The sequence below is a fragment of the Protomyctophum parallelum genome (genome assembly GCF_964188405.1).
Source record: "Protomyctophum parallelum genome assembly, chromosome: 2".
Taxonomy (NCBI): Eukaryota; Metazoa; Chordata; class Actinopteri; order Myctophiformes; family Myctophidae; genus Protomyctophum; species Protomyctophum parallelum.
The window spans coordinates 55647384-55671823 of NC_139699.1; the positions used below are offsets into that span (position 1 = coordinate 55647384).

Below are 24440 nucleotides of genomic sequence, written 5' to 3' on the forward strand. Positions count from 1 at the left end.
GAGCGAGTGACAATAATACAAACTCATATTTTCCATATGAAAGGGGGGGGGGGGGGGGAGTGAAGAGGTGCTCTCAGGTGAAGTGCTGTTTGCCAATCTTTGTGGGGGCTGAAAGCTATCTGTCGCACCATGTTCTGCGTGTTACAACACAAGGCCGCCATGAATGACTTCCACTTGATATCCAGCGTTATGGTGGAAAGTAATTAACTGACAATTTTAAGGTTGCAAAGCTCAGTATTTCTATTTTTCAATACTTTGTACCTTTTACTCCACTCAGAGGCACATGTTGTAGGCTATACTTCTGCATGAGTGGCAGGCAGTGCATGCGTGAGTGAGTGCACGTTTATGAGTGATGCATGCTTGTATGCGCCTCAGTGCCGGGCTGTCTTTGGATGAGGGAATTCTGGAGGACGCCAGGGGCTTGAAATGCTCTTTATTTTTGTTCCCACACCAGGCATTTATTTGGACCGAAGTCTTGAGATGATTATCTGTGCTTGTACTGTATGTGTGTGTGTGTGTGTGTGTGTGTGTGTGTGTGTGTGTGTGTGTGTGTGTGTGTGTGTGTGTGTGTGTGTGTGTGTGCGTGTGCATTTATGTGTGTGCGCGTGTGCGTGCGTGCGTGCAGCGTACGCACGTGCAGTCGTGCACATGAGCTGTCTGGAATGGGTCCTTGCCTTTACTCAGTACCCCCCCCACACACACACACACACACACACACACACACACACACATGCGCGCGTGCACACGCACACGGCTATGTCAGCTACAGGGAATGCAGTGCTGGAAGAACACAGCCGCGGCCTAAATAAGAATGACTAATAATCCTTATATCATTGCTGTCGGGCAGAAACCTCATATCTCCATGTTTCACTATAGTTTTCGTACAAGAGTGTCACGCAGAAAACACTCACAACCGTTTTCTACCTTCGTGTGGGTTTTTTTTTATGTAAATGAACGCCCTACTTGATCACTCAACAGCGTCACACAAAAGTATCGGAAGTTGCACATCCGCAAGCTTGCGGATGTGCATCGCGTTTTGATCGAGCATTCACACTCGTGTGAAGTGAGGGCCGCCCTTATCGTCACATTCCGGCCGATCACAATAAGGCTTCCTCATGCAGTTCTCAGCGGCCAATCCCAAATTAGCGTCCTTGATTTTCTGTCCTCACTTTTTTATCAACACGTACATTGCTCAGCCAATCAAGCCATCGCTATGGGTTGCTCAAGCCAATCAAACCATATTGCTATGGGGTGCTCAGCCAATCAAATCATCGCTATGGGGTGCTCAGCCAATCAAATCATCGCTATGGGGTACACACAAACACACAAAGCTGGGCATAGGAGGGGCTAGCGCCCCTCAAACATAATAACCACGTGGAATCCTTTCGGAATGCTGGTTGGGGGTTGGGCGGGGGGGGGGGGGGGGGGGGGGGGGGCTCATTTCCTGAAAAGTAAGTGTTTCGGGGACGTACAAGGTTTCCACCCCGACAGCGACGATATACAAAACATTCCAATCCTTCTCTATGCACCCATGAGTCATTTTCCACTTGTGTTGCAACAGTAGAGGGACTTACAGGGATGGATGGGGATTGGGGGGGGGGGGGGATCACAGTGTGTGTTATTACACAGAAACAAGGCCTGTATGGGAACTATTTAGAACAGGCCTGACGTGCTGCATTCCAAGCACTACACACAGAGAAATAAAAGGTGCCCCAAATCAAACTCAGAGCAGTGGTTGTAAGTAGCTCTTGTAAAATGGAATTCTTGGAAAGAAGAAGAAGAAGAAGAAAAAGGAGATCTACACAACCTCACAACCCGTCACGTTATGAGCTTGTCAAGTAGCCCAAGGGTTTAAGTAGTAGCCTACCAGTAAGACGAGAAGAGAGGGCGAGGTGGCGCTGAAACAACTGGGAATGCCCATATATGGGCTTAAAATGTTTGCTAATTAGTAAGCAGGCGGGGCCTAGGTAGGGCCGGGCCTTATAATTGTCGGGCCCGTCTAGAGTTTGAATGAACAGGTATCAATCAAAAGGGAGACATCGAAGAGGAAGGACGGGTGGGGAGGGATCAACATATGGAATGTCAGAACAGATCAGCTCCCTATATGGAGTTTGAGGTCAGATGTACAGTTTCTGGCTGGCTCGCATATATGGAGCTAAGTGATTAGATGATCCAGTCTTCTATCCAGGGTTTGATGAGGTCAGTGTTGTGATCTTCATACTGTATATGGGGACCGCCATATATGAAGCGTGTCACAAGGTGTGACAGACTGACGGCCATAGAATAGAATCAGACCCTTACAGATCCATTTTGTTCCATTTGTACAGCCTCGCAGTTACAGGACCTAAAGTGTCCATTTGGACCTGGTGTCCCCGGACCAAACTTGGAGAAACAGTTAAAAGATTCAAACTTTGTCATAGCACTGAATCCATTTCCTTTTCCTTGCTTTGAATACTCTAGTGAGAAGGATTGGACTGGAGGTAAAAACCTGAATAAAACGTCTCTACTAGTACTACACAGTTTATGTGAATCAAATGTAGGGCAATAAAGTTTATTGTCAGAATCTGGGCCACATATTTTCATTCCCCGAAGAGAATTTCTCAATGGCTAACGGTAATGTTCTACTAACCTACATGCAAAGTGATGGACAAACAAACCCTATAAAGTATAGATACTCATGGTGGCAATTTTGTACTTTGTACTTTTGTACTTGTATAAGTTTTCAAGAATATATGTTTCAAGCATGTAGATCTGCTACTTTAGCTGCTTTTGAATCCTGAAAAGTAACAGTTTGGGGAGGCAACACAATTGGGGAAAAAGGAAAGAAAAAGAAAAAAAGAAAAGAAAAATTGATTGATGGGTGAAAACCATTGATTTTTATCATTCTGCTCATAATGCCCAGCAGTGCAACGATTGCCTCAGCACGTCTCCCATGTCTACCCCCATGTGGGTTCGAAGCTGCATGACGACACAGAGCCAGCTGCATTGCCAGTTCTCCAATGCAGTAGGCTATACGGTAAAGGTTCTCAAACATTTTCATGTCCAGGACCCCTGAATTAATATGCATTCTTGCAGACCCCAATCTGAAAAGATGTTGTGCTGCGGGGACCCTCAGAGGTCCTTAGAAGAAGGGTTGCAGGGGCTTCCCAGAGATACAAGCTTGAAGCTTGTACATCTGGTAACCCTTATAGCTAGCCTATTTTTGAAAATACTTGGAAAATGTTGGAAATAAATATCAATTTGGAGGTCCTTGGCACGAATTGAGCACTCTATGCTCTATTAATTCTATTAATCCTCATCAAGGACCACTTGCGAAACCCGGGACCCTACTTTGAGAACCACCGAAGAGTGACAACACACAGCCAGCTAGTGGACATTGCCATTTAATTATTATTATTTTTAATCCTAAATGGCATTCCTCACAGATGAGCCCGGGCCAGCCAGCCCGCCCGGGCAGCGAGGCGAGTGGAGTTTGGCAGGCCATGGGCGAGCACCGGGGTGAAGCAGACAAGACGTGTCGAAAAGCGAGACACAGAGCAGCCATGGGACGCATGGAGCAAGGGGTCACAGAGAAAACACATGGGGCATCCAAACATCACCTCACTCTCCAAGAACCTCCAGAGACTATTCCAATGTGAGCCCGCTAGCTATCAGCTCGCTAAAGCAACACAAATCTGTACGTTCAAACAAAAATGTGCTGCAGACGCAATGCAAAAAAAAAAGAAAAGAAAAAAGGACAGTATACGTGCCATGCTGCACAAGCACGAACATATACAATAGTGTCGGTTGCTTTATAAATAGTATTTTATACTGTACTATGAACAGGATACATTTTGTGTTGTGTGTAGGCCTATCGTTGTCGTGGCGGAAAACCTTGTATGTACAAAACCGTTACTTGTAAGGAAATGAAAGAATGGCTGTCTTTCCACAAAATAAATAAAACAAGTTGAGATATGGCCTATAATAGGTTTCTGCCCAATGTCAACGATATGGAGCTACAGAACAGCAGCGTGTGTTAAGTCCATAATCATGTGACCCAAATGTACCCAAAAAGACATATTCCTATCATGCTAGTTTGGTCATTAAAATGTCCCTGAGTCAGATAACTGAAGAGGGTACCTTAACAGGACATCGTTAGCGCTGTATTTCACCCACTGCTGCTGCTGCTACTGTCAAATACCAGCCGTGGCTACTGACAGACAGCACCTAACTAATGATGACGACGATGATGAGGATCTAGATTGTCTGGAGGCGGTGGCGTTCACCCACTCTATCATGTTTTATTTTTCTCTGTCATTACGACAGTTACGGTACAGTAAGACTGTTAATGTGGGACGACGGAAATATATATTGAAATACATTGTAGCAACTTGAGTAAAATGACAGTGTTGGCATCATAATGTAGTTTATAATAGGCCAGTGCGTCTCACACTTTTTCATGTCAAGGACCCCCATGATTTATGTTTTTTTTTTAAAGATCAGAATTATTCAATATCATATCAAACAAACAAACAAACAAAAAAGAACAAAGAAGTAAATCAAAGATAGCAAATGCTTTGAGCTTGTATAGATCTTCCTTTTTTGAATAGCCAACATATAAATGGATAAAGTGGTTAAAATGATTGTGACGCTATACATTTTTATACATTTTTGCTGGAGACGGTAGTAAATGCACTTATGTAGTTAGTTACTTTCCAACACTTGGGGCGGGGGGGGGGGTACTCACTGATGGCAGCTGTGCCACTCCCATGTGTGACGAGGTCTGTTGGGCATGAAGTCAGCGATGCCCTGGTTCTTCACTCTCTGTGGGAAACGCAGCAGCACCCTGACGTCATAGTCTGAGGCCTCTGCACCGTAGGCCGTGCTAGAGAGGGAGACAACATGTACAGTACCGTCATGACTCATGACCACACAGAGACTTATTACAAATGTACAATGACTACAATTATCAATTATGTATGTATGTATGTATGTATGTATGTGATGCTCGCCCAGTGTTTACCCTGATAGAACATGCATTCATTCATTCATTCATTCATTCATTCATTCATTCATTCATTCATTCATTCATTCATTCATCCATCCATTCAATTTCCTTAACATTTTGCTCACTCACTCACTCACTCACTCACTCACTCACTCACTCACTCACTCACAAATACATAAATAAATGCATGAATAAATACATAGCTGGTAAAGCTTCGAGGGACATAGACACACGGCATCAAATCAATTATTCATAACAACAGATCACAGATAACACTATCTATTGATAACACTTTTTTTTGTTTTGTTTTAACTCCGCTGTGAGAAAAACATCCGAGTACCTGCACTCTCTGCTGCGATGCGAGATTTCGATCTGCAGGGTTTTCTCTTATCTTCGAGAAGGAGGGGGAAGGAGAACACAAACTGTGATCCCTCAATACCAGAGAGAGGGCTCCAAAGCCATTCATCTTGTTGGCCGAGTGTTGACATTGGGAGTGTATGGCAAATTACAGCGGGCCATCTGTGTGTGATTGCTGTGAACTCACGACAGGATATGAGAGGGGGATCTGGTGAGGGATGGCTGTGTGTTTGTGATGGGGGAAGCTGGACCAAAGGGACGGGGACACTTCCATCATCTCAAGTGGGTCTATGTAAGGCAAAAGGCTGGTAGCCTGGTGGCGTTGAGCGAAGGGGACCGAGCATATATGCTCTCACAATGATACAGTTACCCCTGGAGGTGACCGGTGTTTCATTTCATTTTATGCAGTACTGCATGAGAGCTTGTTCTTATTTCCTTATGGGGAAATAGCAGATGTACAAGCACGCAGCGTGGCACAAAGTGACACACTGTGAGCTTGTAGATCTTGTATTATTTTTCAATGGATCAAATGGATCCAAAAGTGGTTGAAATGCTCGTGATGCTATATTAATGTATTAACTAATCAACTAATATATGACTTATCGAATGGCTTAACCATTCCATAAGTATTAATGCATTCTGCATAATGTCACTTGGCTATAAACTCTAAAAAGCACACCCAAGTAAGGTATTGGAGCACACAGATATTTTGTATAATGCTTGAATAGTTGCAAGTATTACTAATGCATAACAAAATAGAAGTATTGATGTTGAAACATTTCTGGCACCATATTAAACTATTTGACAAATATGTGTGTTATGTGTGTTGTGTTAAACCACTGAGAACCTGTGTTACATGCAGAATGTGTGGATATAGGCTACTGTAGAGCAGTGGGTCCCAAAGTGGGGTCCGGGGACCCCCAGGGGTCCTTGATGGAGTTCCAGGGGGTCCCCAGCTAAATCATTTGTACACTCTCAGAGTTAAAACATTAACATTGATTTTGCAATATAAATTGGGGGGTCAGGGGTCAGGTTGTGGCCTCCTGGTGGTGCTATAATAGGCCAATGTGAAAAGGGTGCCATTTCTTCTTACGCCACAAAAATGTGTTTTGCAAAAATCCACTGTTGGTGGCGCTATAACAGGCCAATGTGAAAAGGGTGGGATATATTCCTCAGCCTAGTAGGAAAGTCTGTGAAAGATTCCACGTAAATTGCACGCTGAGTTCATGATTTGAGGCTTTTTGTTCAAAACGGGCCAATCCTGCAAATTTTGAAAGCCAATGTTAGCCAATTAAGATGGAATATAAAATATCAGACAGATCCGTCTTGAACACATGACAATAGATATATTGTGTAACGATTTTCCTCCTGGTGGCGCTATAACAGGCCGTTCTGGAAAATTTGGGGCAGAGGTTAATCTTTGGCATTTAGGGAGTATGTGTGTGCACATTTTGGCATCAACCGGTGTAACAGTGCCCGTAGCTGTACACAGACGGACGGACGGATGGACAGACACACGCACGAACGGACACACACACAGACGGAGTGAAAAACATACTCTCTCCCCATGCCTTCGGCCTGGTGGAGACAATAAAAGGTTTGAGAACCACTGTGCTGCAATGAATGGAACAGAGCCTTCATTAGAATCATTGGCAACACCTGTGAAGGAAGTAAGGATCGGCCCAGCAGTTTCTTTCATGCATACAGAAACCGATTACATGTCGCCATCTAGTGGCTAAACTCGGTCCTGTTGCCAGAGGACTGGAATAGACCGTTGGTCTTCAACACATGCTCTTTGAGTCTAGGTGAACCAAAGTAATTCCAGAGCGTCATCGAGGTCGGATTAAAGTTATATTAAGCTGTAAGTCCTTGATAGCATCAGTTGCTGGACTTACCTTGACAGGCATTTCTCCTCAGCAGCACAGCGGAGAGAGTACATGTGTGCCCTCTGGATGTATGTGGAGGCCTGGACATAGTTAGGGTCAGGAACCAGGTCAGGCAAACCTAAAGCAATTAACAAAATTACATCACAGGTTATTGATAGATATAATTTGAAGCACCATTTATTTTACAATAAAGACTGTTCCATGTGTAAGTAAGGAGTAACTCACATAAACAGACACAGCCGGTGGTTTATACAATAAATCATTCTATTGAGAGAATCAGACGACGTTGACAGTTGAATGGTATACAAATATTCTCTATTCTCTACAGAATTATCAGTGTTTCACAAATTTATATTAGACAGTTTAAGGCCCGGTCCCTTAACTCCCTTCCGTAGTCTTATCAACTTGTGGCAGAGAGTGAGCGACGCGTCCTGGTTACCACGTTGTCACTTAGGTTACTGCAGTGCGCAACAATGTTTTTTTCTTTCATTTATTTTTTACTTTACTTGTTTATTCACGGTACAGTGCACGCTATTGAACATTACATTCACAGTACAATAATTAAGCTAGAATCGTCACAATGGTCGATGGTCACGTTTGAGACATTTTTAACCATTGAATTAGTTGTGTAGGAATGTGACAAAAACATGAATCCGTGGCGTGTGTAATGTAATTAATAGAAACATAGAAAAAGTTCTCGTCAGAGTACAGCTCTCCACTCTCCACCAGCTCAGGTAGGTTATTGCGGGCCAGCAATGTTACGAATTCGCCAATCAGAATTGAATATAAAAAATCGGACGGATCAGTCTTGATCACTTGACTATAGAGATAATGTGGGGACAGAGTGACATTCTGGCTTCCGCATGCGGTTAGGATTAGGGACAGGGTTAGTAATTTGGCGAGTCTGAATGGCGATGTGTTGGAATAGCGGGCTTTGGAATGCCAGTGTGTAACCCTGTAGCACCATCAGGAGGCATAAAAAAACATTTTTTTGCAAAAAGCTGCCACCTGATGGTGCTACAGTATAATAGGGCAAAGTTAAAAAGGTGTCATTTTTGTTCGTCAACGTCATGAATACTTCTGGACAATATGTTTAGTCGGAATTTAAAACATTTTCAATTATCTATATGTCTATTCAAAATAAAAGAATGTGCTGCTGGTTGCATGCTGAACGCAACCTTTCCAAAAGCACACTGGTGATGTTATTTCTCATGTAAAACACTGGGGCCACTCATTCATTAGACAGTGTCCACAGCACAGTATAGAGGTTGCTGAATCATACTTAGCCTTTTGGATTTAGATTTTCTTTTATCTGATGTGCCACACTGGCGCGCTACCAAGTATGAATCAGGCATTACAGTGCGGTGCCAAGGCCCGTAGTTCAAGAACGGGGCACACTGGAGAATAGCATTGGCCACTAATTACTTGCACATTCCTGATGATTATCTTCGCAAACTGGCGGGTCATAGTTTTCTAACAAGACACTTGCATTCCCTATAGGCCTCTCTGACTGAGTCTGAACAAATGGGGTTCAATCATGGGGGTTAAAGTTTGTTCTCCCCTTTACAAAAGACAAAATGTACTGTACCTAGAGATCGTCTCTCTAGGATAGGATTTAAACCAAAATGGTTACATTTCGGGATTCAAATTCAAAAACAGCAAAAGTAGCAGATCTAAAACACTAAAACACCAGTCCCGGAAGTCCCACACACCACCGTCACTCCTATAGGCTGAAGCGAGCCGTAGCAAGCCGCTACAACACTAGGCTATATATCCTTCTTTAACGTTTAGCCTTTTACCAAACATTTGATCCATAGAGGTAGTTCACACGACTCACTGGGAAGCATATTGCCCATACTATATGGCATACAGTATATGATGTGATGTGCTGTGACACTAATCTTAATTATAAACTCCTCACTCCTGCTGAACCTCATGTTCTGAATGTAGGTTGACTGCTCGTAGCTGCAGGCGTCGCATTCTAAACCTAGAAACAGCTGAAGCGCAAGCGCCACAAACTCTTTTCAGTCGCTGCAATCTACAAACCGTTTTTTTTTGTTGAGTGAATGATACAGAGATAAAGCATGAGAGAGAATGGGTAAGGGGAGAGATGAAAGAGAGAGAGAGAGAGAGAGAGAGAGAGAGAGAGAGAGAGAGAGAGAGAGAGAGAGAGAGAGAGAGAGAGAGAGAGAGAGACGCAACGCAAGACTTTAGGAGGAATTAAAAAAAAAGAGCAAGAGAGTGGGAGGGTGCCAGGGTAAAACAACAATGATCTCACACCCCTGCTGTTTTTAAAGTGGGCCAGTGACCAAGACTGTCAGAAAAAAACAGAGGAATCAAAAAGCAGGCCAGGGATGTCAGAGCTAATGTCTGTCCCATTTCCAGTAAAGGGCATGCATGCCAGCAAGGGTCTCTGGGAGCGCTTATCGTCTTCCCCTGCTTAGCTTGCCACGGCCAGATGAGATTTAACGTGAGCTTTGTTCCAGTGAACTGAAAGTCAAGCCCTCTGACCTGTGAAGTCTGGGAGCTTTAAAACAAAAAGAAAAGTGCAAAACAAAAAATAAATCCTTACATTCTGCTGTATTATACTGTAAAAACTAGGGATGTAACAATATTGTCGTTATACTATACTAGGTATTATTCAGGCCAAACATTGTATTGTTTGATTATTATAGTGAGTAGTGACTCTCTCGCTGATCGCTTGGTGATTTACGCACAATTTGGTGCATAATGTTTATTAATTTGAAATATCTTCATAAATATTGTATCTTGGACTGGTATCGTTACATCCCTATAGTAAGCACCAAAAGGAGCACATGCAGAGGAAGAGCTTGGTTCTGCATTCATTTCCTTCCTGTTGGCAACAACAGGATAGCTTTTAGTGGAAAAAGGATTGGTATATGTTTCCTATCAGCCGTTTCTGTGCCAGCCCAGGTGAGTCTTTGCTCAGCCAAGGGTTCAAATTTCCCACATCCTATGTGCCAGGTATACGCATTACAGGCCAAAGGTGGTGCCCTATGTGCCACAAACATGTTAACATTAAGGCATCGGTTCTCAAAGTGGGGTCCCCCATGAGGCCCTGGGGGATACCAGGGGAGCCCGAGCTAAATTACGTCACAAACATTTTAACCACTTCTTAAAGCATATTTTATACTTTTCAAAAATATAAAAAATATATAGGCCTATGAATAATAATTTAACACAACAGTATATTTTTACGCCTCCCATGGCACAGAATATTTTGAGGTGGTGGCCAAATGGTAGCCAAGTACATATTATTTTGGGGGTCCTCGACATGAAAAAGTTTGAGAAACACTGCAGGAAATGCAGAGATCCTCATCGCCCCCAAAATGGCACAACCATGTAAACACACATAGGCTACATGCAAGTGATTTTGCTTGATTTCGTTTTGCTCTAAATGCTATTGCGTGAGACAAATATCACACTTGTTTGAAGTGAACGGTGCCTTTCATCACAATGATGACGTCTGATGACGTCACAGACATTCCGTGCCAGACAGACAGACAGACAGGCAGACAGGCAGACAGACAAAAAAAACTGTGGATAGGCAATTATTTTGTGCGCAACTACACCACATAACTGTATGGTAATCAAGCATAAGGACAGTTAGCCCCGATACGTTCCCTCAGTCCCTACGCTCATTCTGTAGCTCCGAGATGAGGTCACAAATTTAAATCGGTTGTTTAGTCGGCCGCTTCCATGTTTTTCAAGGAAGTTGAAAAGCGATAGCGCCTCCCCGGCGCCTCCCCTGGTTGAATGTGAAATTTCGTTTCAGTCGACACGCACAACTTCCTTGAAAAACATGGAAGCGGCCGACTAAACAACCGATTTAAACGCTCGTTCATGCCGAGACTTGGATTTTCTTCCGTTCCTAAATTAAATTTAGTTTAGCTCCTTTAGACCTTCACTTTTTGGATCGGATGTGCAGAAAAGCGTAAGCAGCGTAAGTTGTAGAAACCATGCGCCATTTCTGAAACGCAATGGGAGGGCTTGGATTCGTGACCTCATCTCGGAGCTACAGAATGAGCGTAGGGACTGAGGGAACATATCGGGGCTAAAGGACAGTGTGAAATGAAGAGACCCTCAGACACCCACCATTGACCAACTCTTCTCTTCTCGCTTGGAACTTTGGAAGGCTTTGTTCTCTAGCTGCTAATCTTTGGAAAAGACAGGCTAGTGCATGCTAGTCTGTCAAAAAAAATAAACCCAAATCTGTACAGCCCTAGACAGAATATGACAGAACCACATGTTAATAATGCACTGCAAAGAAATGGAATATCGAATACAGAACCCTTTTCATCAATTATTTCATTTGCATTTATGATGTTGAAGATGTTTCTTTTCATATAGAGAGATGAAATAATTTGAATTAGAGTGTTGAGAGATAGACCACAAAATATTATCACAAATGTTGAGGTAATTTTGAAATATAATAAAGGTTTTGGCATCAAAATATCGGTTACTTATAGAACCAAGGTAAAAGTACAAAATGTGTCTCCCCCCACTGTAGCTTTGTAGCTGACTGTGTGACTGCTACAACAGAATGCTGAATGGCCACCATTCATTTTCGAAGGAAGCCAGTGACATGAAGATACAAAGCGATGCCCAATGCAAACCTACAATCCAAGTTGATCTGGCTTTAACTACAGCTACAAAGCTATAAAAGATAACGTGCTGTTTAAACATTTTCCACTCACCCTCTCTTCTCAAACAATTCCTGCTTTTAATGGGGGAAAATCTTAATATTTTTACCCTCAGTTCCTTTATATTATTCTTGCTCGTCTGGCACATGATTGACATCTAACGGACGTGTTGATAGACACTTCCAACAGCGACTCTGCGAGAGATATGCTGCTTTGTACCTTTGTATCTTTTGTAGCTGTCAGCTTCTTCTTACCTCTCCCCTATTTTCTGTCTCACACACAGCAAATCAACTGCCGGGCTTGGGAATCGAACCTGAGACACGCTACCGGGCATCAAAGCGTGGTATGCACATTAACCACTTGGTCATATTCACTCACACATTCATATTATGATGGTATTTAGCATTTTCATATGTAGATTTGCAAAAGCAATATCGTCTCATCAAATAGCTGCCATTAAGATAATTTTATTCAATGCAATAAAGTGGCGCTTCAAGCAGCAAAGCTCTTCCTCAGTGAAGTCTGAGTTCTTGTTAGAAGTGTCACGTCATTGCATTAAATAAAATCCTCTTAATGGTGCGATATGATGTGTCTGCTCTAATCTTCAAGGTATTCTTTGACTTCATTGGCCATTGGGACGCGCATGCTTTTTAATTATTCAGCATTTTGCTAATATATATATTTATAATAATAAACAAGCAGACATTAACATTTATGTCGTATAATTCCATATAAATGAAACAGGTTATTTCACTAAAGTCTTCACTAAGTAAAATGTTTATCATCATTTTAGGACAGGCGGTTAAGTAAGTCACCAAACTCCTTTGGAAGGACGTGAAATGATTAATCTATTTATACTGTATATACATTTCTGCGACGCATTGTTGAGCTTGCTTGTAGATCTGCCATTTAATAAATATTTACATACATTTGAATGAAATGGAATGGGACAGTCTGCATATATAGGTACTTAAAGGACAACATTAGTTTTTTTCAACCAAGGTTCATGTTTTAGGTTGTTATTAGAGAAAATAAAAGATGAGTGTTTTTAGTTTTTTTTTGCTGCTTTCTTTCATTTTAGGGGTTTTAGCTATTTTTGACAGGGGCGGGGGCATTCGAACATGGGGCTAAATATGTTTTTGTTATTACAAAATCGTATAGCGATTTATTTTTTAATATTTACTATAGTCCTACTTGACCTCATAAACTTACATCTGGCCACAAAAGATCACGGGATCTACTGCATGTGAATGGGAGGTGACAAACTGACATATTGAGCCTGTGACACACAGTATGGTATCCCCCAGTACCTCTACCTTTACATTCAATAGATCCCGTGATCTTTTGTGGCTAGATGTCATTTCTTGAGAAATCGCTATAGAATCCCATTTTCGAATGCCCCCGCCCCCTGTCAAAAATAGCTAATTGGTCAATTGTTTGAAAAAAACTAAAGTTGTCATTTAAAGGACCACTTCACCACTTTTCAACCCATCTTCATATAATTAGGTCCAAATATAGCAGTTACATATAGCATCCTACATGACTGACATCATAGACTATATCAGCCAAGTTCATATTATTAACTTATATGATGATTGCGGGTGTGACAGTACAGTAGAGGGACCCCCTGGGGACCCCCACACGGTAACTCTGTCATTTCTCAACCATTTCGGATGCGGGCGGCTCATCAGAACCGGGCCGGCCCCCTGGGCACGTTCTTGGGGGTCTGGATGTTTCGGGGACCCCCACACGGTATAATTCTGTCATTTCTCGACCGTTTCGGACGCAAGGCGGCTCGCCGTAACCTGGGCCGGCACCCTGGGTGCGTTCCTGTGGGTCTGGAACGTCCATGGACCCCACCAGGGACCCCCCGGGGACCTCCACACGGAGTTGCACCACTCACTTCACACGGGTGTGATTTTTATTATTATTTAAAAAAATCACACCAGTGTGAACCGAGTGGTGCAACTCCCGTCTATTGGTTCTCTGTATCATTCCAATTTGTATCGTCCAATTTCTTCTCTGTATTGTTCCAATTTCTTCTCTGTATCTCTGGTGCCCCCTACTGGTATAAATATGTAACATACTCGTGCTCACTTATACATACGTACATACAGGTACACATACAGGTACACACACACACACACACACACACACACAGGTACACGGACGTTGCTGGATGTAGGAGTGGTTGCACCACTCAAAAACATTTGACCCATTTAGGACTATTCCGATTCTTAAAACGCCTTCTAAAAACTTTTTTGAAAATGTTTTCAAATATGAATTTAAAAAATACAAAAATGCTGCCAATATATACTGTACATAGCAACAAGAACCCCAAGAGGTGTTCCCGTCCTGAAGGGGTAAAGCAAAAAAAGGGGTTCCCCCCAGAATGGAACATTTAAAATAGTCGATCTACAAGCTCAGCTATTTTCACTACTTTTGTGGGATACTCTTGTATGATGAAGTAGGGCGTTACTTTTCAGGATTCAAATTCAAAAACAATATTGTATGTATTGACATGAAATGATGATAGAATGCATGCACGATACCTACAGTATACGCCTCTTTGGTGTAATGGAAAATGAACTTTTAAAAACAGGAATCACATAAAAAAAGACAAAGAAAGGGGCCCTGGCTCACATTAAGAAAGACAAAATATTTTGTTCGGCTGGTCTAGTACGTTGCCCAAGGCCTCTGGGCAACGGTTGTTGACAGCCAGTGAGGGAGCAAACTGGCGTATGCGGAAATGTCCTCGTTACAGTATGTAGCATCGTCTGTCATAACGAAATGAGCCTGAACCAATTAAAATAACTAGAGGCGTAAACAACTTCTCTTCTGAGGAGAGACGAGGAGAAGAATATCCTCTTCCTACAGTGCAGAAACAAACACAGAAACGCACGCACTGTGACGCACACGTTTTGTATTTTGGACGGTGAATTGATGAATGCCAAATAGCTGATACAAGTGTCACGGTTGCGTCACGTTGCGAGCGTGTATAATTGCAATTTCCGAAAGACGCAAGTACAAAAATGTGAATTGTAGACAACGTACGGATGTGTTGTGTTGTGTACCCACAATGCCATTTTAACATCCAATTTCATTGTCTCTCATAAAGCCCACACTTCTCAAGTTCTCCTCGTCCAGTGCCTTTTAATCACTTTTATCGCTTGCGTCGCTCTATGTCAGGAAGGGGTTAGTCTAGTGAACATGCTTAATTGTTGATGTCACATGGCTGGTCTTTACATTGTATGTCTCAGGCTTAAAGGTGTAGTGAAACGGAAATGGTGAACAACATGAAAATGGTGTTTCAACATGAAACACCGGTCTGAAGTTTCTGAACCAATCAGAGCGTCACATCCCTTCAGGCGATGGGACGGTAGCTAGGGACGGTGGCTAATGCTATGCGCAACAGCGTGGTGTTGTTTGTTTATAAATCATATGGTCGGCCAGCACAACCAGTTTACTGTTATGTGGCTTATTTCTACCCTATAATGTTTTCAGGTACATATTTTAGCGTGATGATTGAGTTGAAACCGAGTAATACACTGTCTGGATGTTATCTGAAATGGAAATAAAAACGGAGTATTCTGTAATCAATAGCAGCTGTGATGGACGGAGGCGCAAATATGGGGAATTAAACGGGTGAGCTTCATTGTTATTGGCTTTTATCGATGTGTATCTCTACACGTCATCACGCAGCACGTTTTCGTTTTAATAAATAAATAATACAATCGTTTTTATGGACCTTTGATATAAAAACACACAGGCAAAAAAATGGCATCCATTGTTAGGTATGGCCATAGGATGACCACGGATATGGTCTAAAAGTGTGAAAAACGTCTTTTTCATTTCACTACACCTTCAAATCCCTGTTGCATGCAGCTTAAAGCCTCACTATGTAAGCTTTTGAGGGAAGCTAATATCTATAGACAGAACTGCCAGTCAAAGCGAATACTGGCCAATCACAGCGCGCCCTTGCCGGACATGCTTACATAGTTATTAGTTACCAACTTGCAACCAGCTGTAAGAAATTTAAGAATTGGCCTGATACAGGTTTTGGGATGGTGATAATGATAAAGTGGTTGCTACTAGTTGCTTGTGTTGTGAATCATTGGTGTGTGGAGGGGTTCCTGGCCTGAAAATAAATAATTGAAGACCCGTGCTCTAAACCAAATTTAGAATTTGTTCAGACCGGTAAGAGTTATACAGAGTTATACAGAGTTACAGACCATTGACCATTTGGACCCCTGGTGGCCCCCGAACCACATGATGAGAAACAGTGGTCTATCTCAATGCTATCTCATCATTAATGGTATGGTATAGGCATATATAAAATCTGTATATAAACTTTATTTTCAAAATAAACATGATACACTGTATATAGGCAGTTGGCTGAAATTTAACTGCACGACTTTTACTTGGTTCATTCGTGGGCTGGTTCTGGCTGCAGCCGTGAGTGTGTGGGCTGGTTTGGTAAATGGCTGGGGGCCCTGGAGTGTTTTCAGGCCCAGGGGCCCATGAATTTGCGATCCGTCCCTGAGTAAGAGTGGCCCCATTACAGTTTCAAAGCAACCCACAGGCTCAGTACACACACAGCACAATACTGCTTCTTAAATTATTCTTAAAAAGGCAACAGTTCCATGAAGAACTGAACAGAGAACAGAGTTGAAAATAATGGAGCAAAACGTGCAAAAAATGCAATTCTGAGGTCAATGACCCCTCAAGGTCACCAGAGGTCAGTCAGAAAGTGGTTCCACGTCTGAAATCAAACCTTGGGGTGTGTAGATGATATTCTGAAAGTTTCATGCTTTAGTCATAAAATGCACAATACCTTCCATAGATGAGCTTAACTGCCGCACTAAATATGTGTCCCGTTTATCAACCATTCCTTTGCGTGATTTGTCACATTGAAATACAGCACAAAACCCCATTCCAGCACCTGGCCTCGCTAATCAGCCCCCAACCTCCTGGGGGCGACAGAGGTGCGCTGTCAGAACCGCTTCTGACTTGAGCCCGCGGGAGGCACCACCGAGCGAGCTGAAGCGAGCGTTGAAGTCCGATTCTGCCGACTTGGCACCGTAATTTACCAATAGGGACAGAATCGTAGAAGTGTGGCCAGTCACAGTACGTCTTTTCCGGGACTTGGACAGGTCACCTGACAGCACATGCCTTAACACTGGATCACCGAAAGAAAAGGCAGGAAGGAACCAAATTCACCCAAGTTACCAACTAAATGGGTAGATAAATGTATGGGTGCTTTGTGCTGATTTGGAGCCTGATAACGTGAAGATCGCCTGCCGCAAACAGACAGCCTATATAGTCTACATTCAATGTGGCATGTCACTGTTGTGTGGATCAGTGCAAACACACCACTCATCGCAGCTCCACCCAAAAGCAATGTCATTATTTCAGTTCTTTATCAGCTCAAAAACAAACTTTATTTTCTAACTTCCTTGTCTAAATCAGAACAGAAAATGCCTGAGGTATAGGATCAGACTAGACTACCTAGCTTGGAAATGTATTGTGTCAAGCTAATATTGGGGCTTGGAGCCAGCGTTATAAACTAAGTCTTTCAACTAACTGTGAATCTTGCTGATTGAGGCCAGGGTCAATATACTGTAGCTCCTTCCAAATGTCGGCTTATCAGTAAGCTGTCGAAGGCTGCTTCACTATCGCTCACCACTGCCAGCCACAGGAAAAAAGCACCTGTAGACAATGTGTATATCGTATCATTGCTGTTCCTTTTATCACCATCTTTTAAATTGTGTACCGTACCATACCATACCATCTTTATTTCTATAGCACATTTAAATAACAACAAGTTGTACCAAAGTGCTTTACAATAAAATAATAAAAATCACAACTAAAAAACAAACAACATACAGTACACAGTGTCACTTTCAACATCAAACATACTATGCTTGGAAAAGCCAAAGAATAAAAATACGTCTTGAGGCGTGATTTAAACACCTGAAGAGTGGGGGCTTGCCCTGTCTTATGTGAAGAGGCAGCTCATTCCAGAGCTTGGGAGCTGCGACTGCAAAAGCCCGGTTCCCTCTGAGCTTCAGCCTTGATTTAGGCACCACCAGGAGAAGGTGGTCAGAGGACCTGAGGGTCCTTGTGGGAACATACGGTTTGAGTAGTTCAGAGAGATAAATGGGTGCCAAACCATTTAAACATTTAAAAACAAAAAGCAAAACTTTGAAATCAATCCTGTATCGCACATGAAGCCAATGGAGGGAGGCTAGTACAGGACTAATATGGTCACGCTTATGTGTACCTGTAAGCAACCGTGCGGCGGCATTCTGGACTAACTGTAAGCGAGATATGGAGACCTGGTTGACTCCAATATACAGGGCATTACAGTAGTCGAGGAGGGATGTCATAAAGGCATGGATAACAGTTTCGAACACAGGGCGGGAAAGACAAGATTTAATCTTTGCCAGCCTTCTAAGCTGGAAAAAGCTCTTTCTGACTGTTTCATTTACCTGTTTGTCCATTTTTAGATCAGAGTCTATTTTAACGCCTAGATTGGTGGCAATTGGCTTTAAGAAAGGCTCAAGGGGACCTAAATCACCGGGAGGAAACACATTGTTGCTTGGCCCAAACACCATAACTTCGGTCTTGCCGACGTTAAAGTTTAAAAAGTTTAAAGCCAGCCATGCTTTTACATCCTCCAGGCAAGCGAGCAAGGGTTTTAAGGAGTCAGGGTTGTTACGTTTCAGAGGCAGGTAGATTTGGCTGTCATCAGCGTAACAGTGGAAGGAAACACCGTGTTTTCTAAAAATAGATCCTAGGGGGAGCAGGTACAACATAAACAAGATTGGACCTAAAATAGAGCCCTGTGGCACCCCACAGTGGAGGGATGCTGTGCTGTATTGTATTATTATAGTCTTTTGTACCATATAAAAAATAGATGCCTCATTGGCCACAGCAGTTTGCTGGAGCCTTGTGTGTCGACGGGAGGGCAGAACAATTTACACTCTGAGGGCGGAAGTGCGGAGGAAGTGTGGAAGGCACGCTATGCCATACTCAAGTGGCTACTGGCCAATCACATCGCATCTTTTCCAGGACTTGTCAGAATCATCACTTCCTCATCAGTGACATCACTGCATGAACCACGCATCTAGTCCCCTGTGACTAGATGTGTTTGTTGAACGCACCCTAGATTCGTATAAGACACGCTGTGATTGGCCAGTAGTCAACTTTGAGTGGCAGAGTGCCGTGTCCGCCATATTGGAGCTCAATATGGCGGCCTCCATAAGATTACATGTCGCTCCAAATGAACTGCAGTGGTGTATAAGGTATCTAGGTTTTTCTATCTATGTTTTGTACTGTATGACCCCGACCTCCCAGTCTCAGGGCGGACACTCTAACCACAAGGCAACTGAGCGATGACATAATACTATATTCTTGGGGATCCTTCTACAAACCCATACGCTCCAGCATTATGCTGTGGTTCTTCAGAACTCCCCATGAGCTCCAACCAGCTGCGTCCCATGTTGTTCTGTTCCTGGTATGCAGAATGTCTGTGGTTTTGTTTTGTCATAATGGCCATATAACATGATTGCCTCAGCGGTGGTTTGGCGAGTGATGGAGAGTGAATGGAGAGGCGTGCTGGCAGGGGGCCATGTGCACGTTGTCATTCAAACTCAGGACTGGTCTAAATGTAGTTCTCAAACATGTTCATGTCAACAAGGACACCCAATTGTATATATTTGGCCACAGATCTCCATTTGTTTTCTTTTTGTCAAAAACGTTATTAAAAATGTGTTTTTTTTTTTTAAATTTACTTAATACTTTTCAAACCTACAAGCTTGCAACGTGTCAATGTGTAATTAGGCTATAGGGTTAAAGTATAGTTAAACCCTAAAGCCCTTAGGATCCCCTGGGGGAACCCAGATCCCACTTAGAGAACCACTGGTCTAAATAACTTTTGACATACACCACATTAACCCTCATGGCGTTGGCCATTGATTGTTAAGAAAAAAAATAAAAGCAGAATAGCCGATCTACAAGATCACAAGGCGTCACATTGTGAGCTTGTAGATCGGGTATCTTCGCTATACAACATCAAGTAGGTATAAGTGGTTCAAATTGAAATTCCATTCCACTATACATTTTTTACCACTACTTAACTGTACTAAATACAATTAGCCATTATTCTGGCTTGAGAGGAACTCGAAACCATACTTAGCCCACCCACACAGGGTTAGGTGTGATGGATTTATTTCCATGTTTCAATATTTAGCGGGTGGCTGTTGGCAGGTGTTTGAGGTGGTAGGTACTAGACTGTTGCCAAATTGGACAGGATTTATATAGTGCATAATGAATGAGTCTTATCACATTATGCGTTGTGCGTCCCAGTCTACAACAAACCGTACAAGACTAGCTTCTTCTTTATATTTTTTTCTTCTTTTTAGTTCATTATTATTATTTTAACATCTGTGGCAAAGTTACAGCACACTCTTCCGTTTGGTTTCATCTTAAATCATCTTTTAGCCTTGACATTCCCAACGTTTTATTACAATTACAGTAACGATTCCAATGGAATTCCTTGGCAAGAGGCGAGGCAATAAAGATCTCTGCTGTTGCAGCCATTCAACAGCTCCCATTGGCTGCGCTTCCATCACACTGGTTAAATGTTGTGTGAGAGTGTGAAGGCATCTGCACAACATGCTGGCATCCTCCACTGTGGAGAAGAAAGGGCTCCCATGATGCAGCCCTGTTGGAGCTAATGGTGATGAGGCACACAGCATATTAGCAGTGATCCCCAACACCCAATAGAGAAACTTGACGTTTGTCCGGGACCCAAACGAGTAAAGATAGCAGATCTACAAGTGCACATAGTTTCACTACTACTTAAATCTTATTTATTTATGGAAATGATTAGATCATTTTTCATTCTTTTTATGAAATACCTTTGAGAATAAATGTAATTGTTTTTAATGAATGAAACATTGTGATTTTGGTTTGTTTGTTTGTTTTAACATATTTTGAAGTAATGTAGGAAACGGAAAACAGGACATAATGTAGGCCTACTTGAGACCCATAAAAATGGATGCGTGACCCGGTCCTGACCCACTGTTGGGAAACAGTGCATTAGAGAGTGCAACACACCTGGTCACATGCATGATCATTTTAACATAATGATAACTGAGAACACAAATTCAAACTAATCTTGTCTCTCAAGATGTCCTATCTGGATATACTATGAGGAGGAAGGGTAAATGACATGATGTACTGTCCAATAGTAGTAGAAGTGGGATCCGGGAAAGTATGAACAATATTTTGCAATATTCTTCAAATCTTGTATGGGGGTCTCTGGCACTAAAATCTTTTCAGATGGGGGTTTGTGGCAAAATCCATATCAATTTAGGAGTCCTTGACATGACAATGTTTGAGAACAACAGATGTGGAAGAAACCATTAAAACTATTTTTAAAGAATTGTGCAATGTGTGCCTGGAAGAAAGTATGAATCCTCTCTGAGGGGGCATCAGTTTCTCTGACTTGAGGCAAACAACCAGCACAGGAAACACTCTCATGCTCAGCATTGCATCATTAATACTGTATGCCTGCAGGGAGCTAAATATACAGTATAGAGCGTCGCAGTCCCGCCCCCTACGAGGACCCAGGAAATAATTCCCCCTTCATTTTCCTCATATACATTTCAAAAAGTATTTATTTAAAGACATTTTAAGCCTCGTATAAAGCCAACTCGAGTTGTGACAACAACAAACAAAAAAAGAGAAAAGCCTATGGTGAAAATTAACGGGTAATTCACTCTTGGGTCTCTCGTCGTCATGAAAGGCGTGACTGCGACGTGACGCTATAGTCTACTCTATACTATACAGTGCATATGTTTTTTTCCCTGCAAATCTATAACATTTAAGGTCCTCCTAATCCAGTTAAGTGTGCGTGCCACCATGCACTGCCCAGTGACTGGCTATCAAAACAAAGATTGCTCATGGATTCAAAAGCACACTGTGCCTTTTGTGTTGCAAAACATTGCTGTTTTCTGTGGCTGGGTTGCACCCCCCCCCCGCTGGGACTTTCCAACCCCCCTTCTGAGGGAGTGGTACGGCACACGCGCACACTTCACGCACACACCTCAACTCTCGTTTCCCCTCTACCTTGTCCTCATGTCATAGCCGTTAGACCTTTGAGCAGCCGCCAGGCCACTATTCCCCTCCCCTCTGCCATCAATCCCCCAGTGAGGTCACCACCCTTACACCAGACTAGTACTACGCCATTCAGGCCTCCTTCCCTGCATGAACCAATCTGTTTCTTTGTAACATAGTACTTCCCCACACACCGAAAAACACACGCTTGCTCGCTCACACACATATACAGAGGGGTCCTGTGTGTGCTCTCCGTACATTGGCAGGGCATTCACAACACCTGGTTTCAATAATTGTGTGAATGGGGGAAAGGATGAACCTTCGAGTCCAGCATTCGCTTTTGTTTGTACATCGAAAAAGAGGCAGAGAATCTACTGCTCTGGGTTACTAAATCATTGATGGGGTCCCCCAGGGGTCTGTACTCATCCCCCTCCTTTTCCCCCCTCTATACCAAATCTCTATGACGAAAATAGAATAGAAAACACGTTGTGACTCGTTGTGAACTTGTCGATCGGCTAATTTTGCCAAATGTGTATTATCAAAGAATGTTCACATATTTGTGACATGCCCAGAACATGCAGGCAGGCACACTGGGGTTCATGGGGTTACGGGCATTTATTTCGGTCTGGCGCAGATCAAAGGAGGAAACATCTGACTGAAATAAAGAGAAAGCTAGATTGTTTTCCAGAATAAGTGGGATAGGTTAAGAAGTCAGGTGGTGCAGCTTTCCGGACCCTGGGGGTTCCAAGTTTCTCACATTCAAACCATTATGTCCACCGCTGCAAGACAACACTTATATTATTTGCTTTTCATATTATTTGCTTTTCCTATCTTAAAAGGCAGAAACTGCCTTTGAGTTTGTGCTTGGATGAGCGTTTATAATACGTAATGGCTCCCTTTGAGATTCATTTATCTCTCTCTCTCTCTCTCTCTCTCTCTCTCTCTCTCTCTCTCTCTCCCTCTGAAGTGCTGCTTCACAAAGTTTCTTAAACACCAAACAGTAGATGACTTATCAACTGTTCTCTGTGTTTTGCTTCAGTTTCTAATGATATCAAGTTCAAAATGTCATACAAGCCCATTGTGAGCTTGTACTGTAGATGCAGCTAAATATAGCAAATGATTGTAGCAGAGTTAAAAGTACAGTATTTGTCTCTGAGATGTATAGTAGAATAGAAGTAGTAAATATAGTAAAGTAAAGGTATCTCAAACTTGTACTTGAGTACTTGAGTAAATGCACTTTCCACCACTGACGCCAGTGATGGGATGTGATGTAAACCTCTTGAACTTGACCTAGAACTTGTTGACAAAATGAGGGTGACAAACAGAAGGTTTACAATACCTCTCTGTTCCGGCCGGTACACACTCCCCACGTTGACACTGGGGTTTTCCACGGCCGAGTTCGGAGAGCTTCTACCAGGTTGTACGGGCTGCAAGAAGGGAGGTAGGAGCTGGGGTCTTCCAAAAGGAGGAAACTGCTCATACTGAGGGCTTCTGACCGGGGACTGAGCCGCGGAACCCGTCCTGTCCACGCTGACCACCAGCGGGCTGCCTTGGTTGGGATCGGGGACGGCGGCGACCACGGGAGACGAGTCCCCGTTGAACAGGCTGTGTGTGTACCGGCGGTCCAGGCTGTCCGCGGGCGGCTGCTGCGGGGCGGCCCGCGGCTGCACCGCAGCGGGATTCGCCACGTAGCCGCCGTAAGGCTGGTAGTAGCGGTAGCCGTCCTCTGTGTAGTCGGTCGGGGAGCCTGGGATCACGGGGCCCGAACCGACACCGTATCCTGCTCCGGCGTAGCTCCCTCCACCCCCGGCGTAGCTCCCTCCGCCCCCGGCGTAGCCCCCGCCCACGCCCCCGTACACTCCGCCACCGTAGCCTCCCCCTGGGAGGAGAGGCTGGAAGGGTGGCTCGTAGCTCCTGACCGGCTCCATGTAACTGGGGTCATAGGGCACGGCGGGGTAGGCCGGCTGCTGGGGGAAGGGGTACTGCGGGTAGGGATTATACGAAGACGAGGAGAAGGACGATGACGACGCCGAAGAGCCCGTGGAGGGCCTGAAGCGCGAGCCGGAGGACGGTTGGAAGCGGCCGCCTCCGCCGCCACCCGTGCCAACGCCTGTGCCCCCCGAGGTCTGTCTCCAGTTGTCGGGCACCTGTCCGAAGCCGAAGGGGTGCCTGGCCTGCCCTCGGACGGTCTCCGAGCCTCCCCTGGAGGGGGCTTGCCTGCGCACGCTCGGGGGTCTGCGCGGCGAGCGGGGCCGAGGAGCGGCGTCGGCCACCACCACTCGGGGAGCCCTCTCCTCGGGCTGCGCTCCGGCCGGAACGTACTCCGCTCCGCTGTTCAGCAGGCTGAACCGTCGACCGTTGTTCTCCCACTGGATCACCTGCCTCCACGGGGTGGCGGAGCTGTCCTGCCCCTGCCTCGGA

At 43.8% G+C, this 24440-nt stretch overlaps 1 protein-coding gene across 1 annotated transcript in view; it reads right to left on the reverse strand.

Moving 5' to 3' along the window:
* Nucleotides 1-24440, reverse strand: part of loxl1 (lysyl oxidase-like 1) — a 46805-nt gene that overhangs the window by 21839 nt on the left and 526 nt on the right. Inside the window, exons 1-3 of the mRNA XM_083759575.1 lie at nt 23359-24440; nt 7240-7348; nt 4727-4864 (exon numbers count right to left, since the gene is read on the reverse strand). The exon at nt 23359-24440 is cut by the window's right edge and continues 526 nt beyond it. Coding sequence (XP_083615701.1) covers nt 4727-4864; nt 7240-7348; nt 23359-24440 — 1329 coding nt within the window. The remainder of the gene's footprint in view (nt 1-4726; nt 4865-7239; nt 7349-23358) is intronic.